This window comes from Engystomops pustulosus, chromosome 4 (genome assembly GCF_040894005.1).
Source record: "Engystomops pustulosus chromosome 4, aEngPut4.maternal, whole genome shotgun sequence".
NCBI classification, from domain to species: Eukaryota; Metazoa; Chordata; class Amphibia; order Anura; family Leptodactylidae; genus Engystomops; species Engystomops pustulosus.
Window position 1 is genome coordinate 217,442,568 of NC_092414.1, and position 11,004 is coordinate 217,453,571.

Here is an 11,004-nt window from a genome sequence, read left to right on the forward strand (position 1 = left end):
CTCCACTACCTCCCAACATCACCCCACACCACCAATTATCACCCCTCAACACCAGCCTCCTCTACCACCCAACATAACCCCACACCACCAATCATCACCCCTCAACACCAGCCTCCACTACCACGCAACATTGCCCCACACCACCAATCATCACCCCTCAACCCCACCCTCAACACCACTCTCCACTACCACCCAACATCACCCCAGACCACCAATCATCACCCCTCAACACCTGCCTCCACTACCACCCAACATCACCCCGCACCACCAATCATCACCCCTAAACCCAGCCCTCCACTACCACCCAACATCACCCCACACCACCAATCATCACCTCTCAACACCAGCCTCCACTACCACCCAACATCACCCCACACCACCAATCATCACCCCTAAACACAACCCTCTACTACCACTCAACATCACCCCACACCAGCAATCATCACCCCTCAACATCACCCCTCAACATCACCCTCCACTACCACCCAACATTGCCCCACACCACCAATCATCACCCCTGAACACCACCCTCCACTACCACCCAACATCACCCCACACCACCAATTATCACCCCTCAACACCAGCCTCTACTACCACCCAACATCACCCCACACCACCAATCATCACCCCTCAACACCAGCCTCCACTACCACCCAACATCACCCCACACCACCAATTATCACCCCTCAACACCAGCCTCCACTACCACCCAACATCACCCCACACCACCAATCATCACCCCTCAACACCAGCCTCCACTACCTCCCAACATCACCCCACACCACCAATTATCACCCCTCAACACCAGCCTCCACTACCACCCAACATCACCCCACACCACCAATCATCACCCCTCAACACCAGCCTCCACTACCACCCAACATCACCCCACACCACCAATCATCACCCCTCAACACCAGCCTCCACTACCACCCAACATCACCCCACACCACCAATCATCACCCCTCAACACCAGCCTCCACTACCACCCAACATCACCCCACACCACCAATTATCACCCCTCAACATCAATCATCACCCCTAAACACCAGCCTCCACTACCACCCAACATCACCCCACACCACCAATCATCACCCCTCAACATCAATCATCACCCCTAAACACCAGCCTCTACTACCACCCAACATCACCCCACACCACCAATCATCACCCCTCAACACCAGCCTCCACTACCTCCCAACATCACCCCACACCACCAATTATCACCCCTCAACACCAGCCTCCTCTACCACCCAACATCACCCCACACCACCAATTATCACCCCTCAACACCAGCCTCCACTACCACCCAACATCAGCCCACACCACCAATCATCACCCCTCAACACCAGCCTCCACTACCACCCAACATCACCCCACACCACCAATCATCACCCCTCAACACCAGCCTCCACTACCACCCAACATCACCCCTCAACACCAGCCTCCACTACCTCCCAACATCACCCCACACCACCAATTATCACCCCTCAACACCAGCCTCCACTACCACCCAACATCACCCCACACCACCAATCATCACCCCTCAACACCAGCCTCTACTACCACCCAACATAACCCCACACCACCAATCATCACCCCTCAACACCAGCCTCCACTACCACGCAACATTGCCCCACACCACCAATCATCACCCCTCAACCCCACCCTCAACACCACTCTCCACTACCACCCAACATCACCCCAGACCACCAATCATCACCCCTCAACACCTGCCTCCACTACCACCCAACATCACCCCGCACCACCAATCATCACCCCTAAACCCAGCCCTCCACTACCACCCAACATCACCCCACACCACCAATCATCACCTCTCAACACCAGCCTCCACTACCACCCAACATCACCCCACACCACCAATCATCACCCCTAAACACAACCCTCTACTACCACTCAACATCACCCCACACCAGCAATCATCACCCCTCAACATCACCCCTCAACATCACCCTCCACTACCACCCAACATTGCCCCACACCACCAATCATCACCCCTGAACACCACCCTCCACTACCACCCAACATCACCCCACACCACCAATTATCACCCCTCAACACTAGCCTCCACTACCACCCAACATCACCCACACCACCAATCATCATCCTTCAACATCACCCTCCACTTCCACTCAACATCACCCCACACCACCAATCATCACCCCTCAACACCAGCCTCCACTACCTCCCAACATCACCCCACACCACCAATTATCACCCCTCAACACCAGCCTCCACTACCACCCAACATCACCCCACACCACCAATTATCACCCCTCAACACCATCCTCCACTACCACCCAACATCACCCCAGACCACCAATCATCACCCCTCAACACCACCCTCCACTACCACTCATCATCACCCCACACCACCAATCATCACCCCTCAACACCAGCCTCCACTACCACCCAACATCACCCCACACCACCAATCATCACCCCTCAACACCAGCCTCCACTACCACCCAACATCACCCCACACCACCAATCATCACCCCTCAACACCAGCCTCCACTACCACCCAACATCACCCCACACCACCAATCATCACCCCTCAACACCTCCCTCCACTACCACTCAACATCACCCACACCACCAATCATCATCCCTCAACACCAGCCTCCACTACCACCCAACATCACCCCACACCACCAATCATCACCCCTCAACACCACCCTCCACTACCACCCAACATTGCCCCACACCACCAATCATCACCCCTCAACACCAGCCTCCACTACAACCCAACATCGCCCCACACCACCAATCATCACCCCTCAACACCACCCTCCACTACCACCCAACATTGCCCCACACCACCAATCATCACCCCTCAACACCAGCCTCCACTACAACCCAACATCGCCCCACACCACCAATCATCACCCCTCAAAACCAGCCTCCACTACCACCCAACATCACCCCACACCACCAATCATCACCCCTCAACACCAGCCTCCACTACCACCGAACATCACCCCTCAACACCAGCCTCCACTTCCACTCAACATCACCCCACACCACCAATCATCACCCCTCAACACCAGCCTCCACTACCACCCAACATCACCCCACACCACCAATTATCACCCCTCAACACCAGTCTCCACTACCACCCAACATCACCCCACACCGCCAATTATCACCCCTCAACACCAGCCTCCACTACCACCCAACATCACCCCACACCACCAATCATCACTCCTCAACACCAGCCTCCACTACCACCCAACATCACCCCACACCACCAATTATCACCCCTCAACACCAGCCTCCACTGCCACCTAACATCACCCCACAACGCCAATTATCACCCCTCAACACCAGCCTCCACTACCACCCAACATCACCCCACACCGCCAATCATCATCCCCCAACACCAGCCTCCACTACCACCCAACATCACCCCACACCACCAATCATCACCCCTCAACACCAGCCTCCACTACCACCGAACATCACCCCACACCACCAATCATCATCCCTCAACACCAGCCTCCACTACCACTCAACATGACCCCACACCACTAATCATCCCCCCTCAACACCACCCTCCATTACCACCCAACATCACCCCTCAACATCAATCATCACCCCTAAACACCAGCCTCTACTACCACCCAACATCACCCCACACCACCAATCATCACCCCTCAACACCACCCTCCACTACCACCCAACATCACTTCATACCACTAATCATCACCCCTCAGCACCACCCTCCACTCCAACCCAACATCACCCCACACCACTAATCATCACCCCTCAACACCAGCCTCCACTACCACCCAACATCACCCCACACCACCAATCATCACCCCTCAACACCACCCTCCACTACCACCCAACATCACCCCGCACCACCCCTCAACATCACCCCTCAACACCACCCTCCAGTACCAGTCAACATTGCACTTTGCCACTAAACTCCACCACTCAACATGAACTTCTACTACGACTCAATATCACCCCACACCACCAATCATTCATCACTCAACGCTCAAGACCCCCACTATCATCAGTCAACACCATCCGGCACCACTGATCCTTACAATCAATTAGTAACTACAGCATACCGTCGACCTAAATCACTTTCATCAACCTAAATCACCCACCAAAAGTCAATATCACCCTCCCCTTTATTATACTTCATTAGGATTTTTATACTAAAATAGATTCTTCCCAAATATGAGGATTTATTTGTTGAGCTATTAATCACAGCACTGAAGTTTGGCATCGCTGAGACCGACATCATCTTTGAAAAATCCTTGGTCACCCAGTACCCGGGTCTGGAGTCCTCTTACACCGTATGGACATTCCCTGCTCCATGGACCGTACTCCCCCCAGTGCATGCCATCTCCTTCTAGTATGGAGCCATCAGAGCACATGAACTTGATGTTGTTTGCTCCCGTGTTACCCATCCAGCTCGGCTTCTGAACTCTGAGGCTGAAACTTGTGATATATCCAAAGTTACACCATTTAGCGCCTGTCCAAGAGCCGCGTCTACGGAGAAAGCAAAAAATACAACCCTCAAAATTCTTGTCTTGTATAGTTATAGCATATAGTAACCCTGTATGGAAGTAACTATGGAGGGTGGAAAGTCAGGAGTCACACATCTCTGGAACCTAAAAACCCCAAAAGTCCCTCAAAAACTCCAAAGGCTCGAGTGACAATAAGATCACCCCTATCCACAGGATCGGGGCTTACTTGCTGATCGGTGGGGGTCTCAGAGATGGAACCCCATGGGAAGGATGGTCCATTGTACTCCCGTTGTGCCCCAGATGAACAGAGCATCCAGTTGCCCTTGCGTCGGCTGCTCTATATCTGTCTATGGCACTGAAGGAGATGGCCAAGCCGCAAACTCCGAGACACAGCTCTGATCATTTGGGGTAGAATGGAGGGACAGAAGACCCCACATTCTCGTGATCCATCCCATCACAGACTCCCCAAAGTACAGCAAGTCAGCCCCTATCCTGTGGTCACTGGAGAACCCCTTTAACCAGATATACCAGCAGGTAGATGGTCTGGTCTTGGCCGTGGACACGCAGGAGCTGAGATCATTGGAGACAGGACCACAATATGTGGGAACATTGGGTCTCTGTGATGGGGGTTGAGGGGCTTTTTAAGGCAAGTTCATGACTTATTGCTCTATGTCCTGCTACTCACGATCCCTCAGTGGATTTAATGATCTTCAGGACCTCCAATGATGCAGGTTCGGTGCAGAACAAACCAATTCCATTCATCGCTGTGTCATCCAAAATTCCTTGATCTCCTTGTACCTAAGATTAAAGGGAATCTACAATCATTACGATAAACCAGGGACATTACTCATAGATCCCGGCACTGTGACCGTGGGAATCCTATTATGTTTGTTGTCCATTGCCTCCCTCCTTCTAAAATCAACTTTTAAAATTATAAGCCTAAAGTTCTCCAGGGGATGTTACCAGAGCCCCTCCATGCTGCAGCTTCACAAGCTGTTATACTGTCTCACTCCCCCCTAGGCTCCCTCAGCACTTTGCCACTCCCTCTGATTTATGTGATATCACTGCAGCAGAGGAAGTTTCAGAACACAGTGGGAGGGGTAGGGGCTCCTGCACAGTATAGCAGCCAGTGAAACTACGCAACATCCCCATTGGGGGCCGGCAGTGTATGGTGACATCTGTAGACTAGTATTGGGGAGGCTGGCTTGATGGTGACTTAGCCACATGTATCACAAAGAAGATAATCGGATTTGGCACTTGATTGTGTAGGAGGGGTTGTTGCTGGTATCAATAGATCGTGACCTGCACTCGAACTATAACACAGGTCACTTAAAATAAGGGACCGCTTACAATATTAAAACAGAATATAGTACCTGCGCCAACAGTGTTTAAAATAAGATACAATGTGCATAAGATAACGCGACCAAGATGCCTAACCATTACACACTAATGTCGTACAAAGAAAGCACCACCTATGCACCTATAGCAATAGCGATAACAGTATCACAATTATCGGTGCGGTGTATTGGTGTACGTAGGTAATGAATGATGGTACCTTAAATGTAGTTGCTGTTACTCCTATCGGATTGGATGGTCCGGGAAGAGACTATCTGTAAGCACTTGTAGTATCGCAAGTCCAGTAGCTGTATCACACCCCTAGTCCACTTGAGGTAGTTAACAAAAAACTGAACAATGTTGACTGCGTCAGGAGTGGAGCCCCGGCCGGCGGCTACACACTCCGAGCACAGTTCCGGTGAGTTCCGTACGGTGACGTCACCTAGATTACGGTAAGTCCGGAGGGACAAAAATCCGCCAACGCGTTTCTGAGACCACTGCTGTCTCCTTCGTCAGGGCTGTCCATCACTGTGTGAGCAGTCTCTTTTATACTACTGTCAGATCAGATTAGTGGACCAGGTAGTGTGTGTATAGTAGCAGTTATTTGACCTTATTTTAATATATCAGCTAAAAACTTAAACTTTATTAAACTTAATTAAATGTTCTATTAAAAATAAATTGTATGAAATTAAGTAATTTTAAAGAAGTGTAAAATATATACAAAAAAATATGTACTTATATAATAGGTAAATGCTTGCTTAGGGACGGGGACTGTGGTAAGAGTATGTTTAGGTGTATTCATCTATATTTGAGGCACATTACTATTACTCAGATGTACACAATTTTATCTCCTTGTTACTCAAATGCAAATAATTCTATCTCCTTATTGAGTCCCGCTGGAGCCAGTGTATTAAGCAGAAAGATCCATTTACTCTCTGAGCGTGACATTTGGGAAATGTAGTCTCCACCTCTCCAGTTTCGCTGGACTTAATTTCATACAATTTATTTTTAATAGAACATTTAATAAAGTTTAAGTTTTTAGCTGATATATTAAAATAAGGTCAAATAACTGCTAATACGCACACACTACCTGGTCCACTAATCTGATCTGACAGTAGTATAAAAGAGACTGCTCACACAGTGATGGACAGCCCTGACGAAGGAGACAGCAGTGGTCTCAGAAACGCGTTGGCGGATTTTTGTCCCTCCGGACTTACCGTAATCTAGGTGACGTCACCGTACGGAACTCACCGGAACTGTGCTCGGAGTGTGTAGCCGCCGGCCGGGGCTCCACTCCTGACGCAGTCAACATTGTTCAGTTTTTTGTTAACTACCTCAAGTGGACTAGGGGTGTGATACAGCTACTGGACTTGCGATACTACAAGTGCTTACAGATAGTCTCTTCCCGGACCATCCAATCCGATAGGAGTAACAGCAACTACATTTAAGGTACCATCATTCATTACCTACGTACACCAATACACCGCACCGATAATTGTGATACTGTTATCGCTATTGCTATAGGTGCATAGGTGGTGCTTTCTTTGTACGACATTAGTGTGTAATGGTTAGGCATCTTGGTCGCGTTATCTTATGCACATTGTATCTTATTTTAAACACTGTTGGCGCAGGTACTATATTCTGTTTTAACTTAGCCACATGTGTTCTGGTAGCCTTAACCTAGTGTAGGCCTCATCCACACGCTCAGGGCCAGGCTGTTGAAGAAGAAGAGGAGGAGGACGCATGTCATGTAATGGTTCCCCCTTGGGAGAGAGGCCCCTGATGGTAGTGGCAGAGCAGATATTGGAAATTTATATTTCATTATTGGGCGAACTCTAACAGCAGCAGATAACAAGCTGGTAACAAAAGCCCCTGAGGGCTAGGAAGGCTGCTAGATGCCCCCTCAGAGCCCTAGCATCAGAAGAGGAAGCAGGACTGCTGCAGTGGAGCAAGGGGAAGGTAAGTAACAGATGTATTTTTTATTGTTTAATACTGTTACAGGAAAAGGACAGGGGGCCACAATATGAGGGGGATGAATGAGAGTGGACATAATATATAGAGGAGAGGAGGCCACAATATTAGTGGGGGGAGGCCACAGCATGAGGGGGTTGGCAGAAAGAAGTACAGAAAGCTAGGGCAATATAAGTGTGTGGGGCACATAAAGCGGCAATAAAATGTCATATGGGTACATACGGGGCTGGCCACAAGAAGGGGTCATTATACTATGGGGGGAGCCATTAAATGAAATCTACCATTCCTGATGTAGATTTCCCCTCCCGGCCCCATCCTCAAACCGTTTTTACCCATTCACCTAGTTCTGGAGCAGAACCGACTTCATCCTGCGGCTATCTATCCCTTGGACGCCGCTCTCTGGGGGGGGGGGGGGAGTTCAGCTTCCTGGACGCCATGAGCCACAGTGGTTGCGGCTGCGCTCCAACGTCTCTGCCATTACATCTACTACATAAGGTGAGGCTTTAGGACTTAGAGGTCCATTGATATTATACACTTTGCATCCCATCACTGCACTTGAGTCTGCACTTCCCGAGGTACATAGCAGTCACCTTGGACACCTGTGGATTGATGTTCTGGTCAATTTCCTCCACTTCCAGTCTTCCTCCATTCTCCTTGTCTATACATACATCATTTCCCAAGGAATGAAGGAACTAAACATAATGGGGGTCATTTACTAAGGGCCCGATTCACGTTTTCCCGACGTGTTACCCGAATATTTCCGATTTGCGCCGATTTTTCCTGAATTGCCCCGGGATTTTGGCGTGAACGCAATCGTATTGTGGCAAATCGGTGCCGGCATGCATGCGACAAAAATCGGGGGGCGTGGCCGAACGAAAACCCGACGGATTCGGAAAAACCGCCGCATTTAAAAAAAAAAAAGTGTCGCTGGACACGTGCTTACCTGCACCCAGCAATGGATCGTGAACTCCGGCGGACCTCGGCGGACTTCAGCGCAGCAGCGACACCTGGTGGACGTCGGAGGAACTGCCTTAGTGAATCCCGGCCGGACCCCAATCCACCGCATCGCGAATGGACCGGGTAAGTAAATCTGCCCCATTCACATTCATCACACACACATATACTAATGCCTAATATATACTGTATATACATCCACCCTAGACCCCGAGTCTATACATCTGTCATTATCCAAGTCTATACATCCACCACTAGACCTTGTCTATACATCAGTCCATATCCAAGTCTATACATCCACCACTAGACCTTGTCTATACATCAGTCCATATCCAAGTCTATACATCCACCACTAGACCTTGTCTATACATCTGTCCTTATCCAAGTCTATACATCCACCACTAGACCTTGTCTATACATCAGTCCTTATCCAAGTCTATACATCCACCACTAGACCTTGTCTATACATCAGTCCTTATCCAAGTCTATACATCCACCACTAGACCTTGTCTATATGTCAGTCCTTATCCAAGTCTATACATCCACCACTAGACCTTGTGTATACATCAGTCCTTATCCAAGTCTATACATCCACCACTAGACCTTGTCTATACATCAGTCCTTATCCAAGTCTATACATCCACCACTAGACCTTGTCTATACATCTGTCCTTATCCAAGTCTATACATCCACCACTAGACCCTGTCTATACATCAGTCCTTATCCAAGTCTATACATCCACCACTAGACCCTGTCTATACATCAGTCCTTATCCAAGTCTATACATCCACCACTAGACCCTGTCTATACATCAGTCCTTATCCAAGTCTATACATCCACCACTAGACCTTGTGTATACATCAGTCCTTATCCAAGTCTATACATCCACCACTAGACCTTGGCTATACATCTGTCCTTATCCAAGTCTATACATCCACCACTAGACCTTGTCTATACATCAGTCCTTATCCAAGTCTATAGATCCACCACTAGACCTTGTCTATACATCTGTCCTTATCCAAGTCTATACATCCACCACTAGACCTTGTCTATACATCAGTCCTTGTCCTAGTCTATACATCCACCACTAGACCTTGTCTATACATCAGTCCTTGTCCTAGTCTATACATCCACCACTAGACCTTGTCTATACATCAGTCCTTATCCAAGTCTATACATCCACCACTAGACCTTGTCTATACAGTTCTTGTGCCAGTTATTGGGACAAGATGTACAAAAATACACCCAGCTTAGTTCTAGTTCTACTTCTTTCCCCACTACCTAATAATCAAGCGTTATTCACATTCCTCCGTATGATGTTACTCACTTTTATATAGAATCCTCGCACTAGAGCGTCCGGGCCACAAACCTCCATGGGGCCCCATCCTCCCCAGGGTCCTCCATTCGGGACGGATATGATGGTTTCAGCCTCCACCATGTTCTGTAGAGTCCCCAGGAGCAGGAGGACGGGTAACATCTTGTCTTCTATAGGAAGGTCTCTGAGGGTGTGGACGGAGGCTGCTACATGGATGTTCACCGGATCCTAATTATACATTTATTACAAGAAAGTTCATCAATCGCCCAAGTCTCACATACGTTTCCCAGGTTCCAGACAGAAGATCATTGTTATTAATAAAGGTTTGCCCCTCCCATATTCTCGCTCCTGGCTATGAATACTTGGCGATGCTCTGGATATAATACTGGACGTCTTTTCATTCGGTTATGGCAGAGATGATCATCTGCGTTCTCTGTATAGATGAGAATCCATCTTCATGCTCATCCATAGATTTATCGCGTTTTACCAAAAGAAAAGATGAGTTTAGGGGAACAGTGGGTCAAACTGATTTGTAAAAATTGAGATTTGTTCTGAAATTTAGGTTAATACAGTCATTCCAAACCACGTGGTAACACAGCCGGCCCCATTCGTCTGAAGGTACCAGGCCCCCATTCGTCTGAAGGTACCAGACCCGAGTCCCTGCCAGTAAACACCTGCGATTGGTGCTGAGAATTTCTCCAGCACTCAAAAATGAATAACATCCAATAAAATGTAATAATCCATTAAAAAAACATGACAAACGTCATGACTAAAGCAAAAAAGATTTGTGTCGTTCACAACGCGTTGGTATTTTTACTCGCATCCCACGTCTGTAATGGATTTTTAATGTAACATTAAAGCGTATTGGATTTTATTTGTTTTTGAGACGGCTGGAGAAATTCCTTTTTCCTTTGGATTTGCCAG

The 11,004-nt window shown here is 48.7% G+C and overlaps 1 protein-coding gene across 1 annotated transcript; it reads right to left on the reverse strand.

Annotated features, from left to right (window-relative positions):
- Positions 1 to 4,196: 4,196 nt before the first annotated feature.
- Positions 4,197 to 10,362, reverse strand: LOC140125803 (vitelline membrane outer layer protein 1 homolog). The gene is made up of 3 exons (XM_072144669.1): positions 10,093 to 10,362; positions 5,191 to 5,303; positions 4,197 to 4,527 (listed from the first exon to the last, which is right to left on the reverse strand). Exons 1-3 carry the CDS (start codon positions 10,240 to 10,242, stop codon positions 4,236 to 4,238), a joined length of 555 nt encoding a protein of 184 aa, XP_072000770.1. The 5' UTR covers positions 10,243 to 10,362; the 3' UTR covers positions 4,197 to 4,235.
- Positions 10,363 to 11,004: the final 642 nt, after the last annotated feature.

What these genes read in the sequence shown, in the direction of transcription:
- LOC140125803 (XM_072144669.1), bottom strand. Translation starts at nt 10,242, where the DNA reads ATGTTACCCGTCCTCCTGCTCCTGGGGACTCTACAGAACATGGTGGAG. An exon ending in TGCGAGGATTCTATATAAAA is followed by an intron (nt 5,304 to 10,092) that starts GTGAGTAACATC and finishes CTTTAATCTTAG; the next exon opens with GTACAAGGAGATCAAGGAAT. An exon ending in ATTAAATCCACTGAGGGATC is followed by an intron (nt 4,528 to 5,190) that starts GTGAGTAGCAGG and finishes CTTTCTCCGTAG; the next exon opens with ACGCGGCTCTTGGACAGGCG.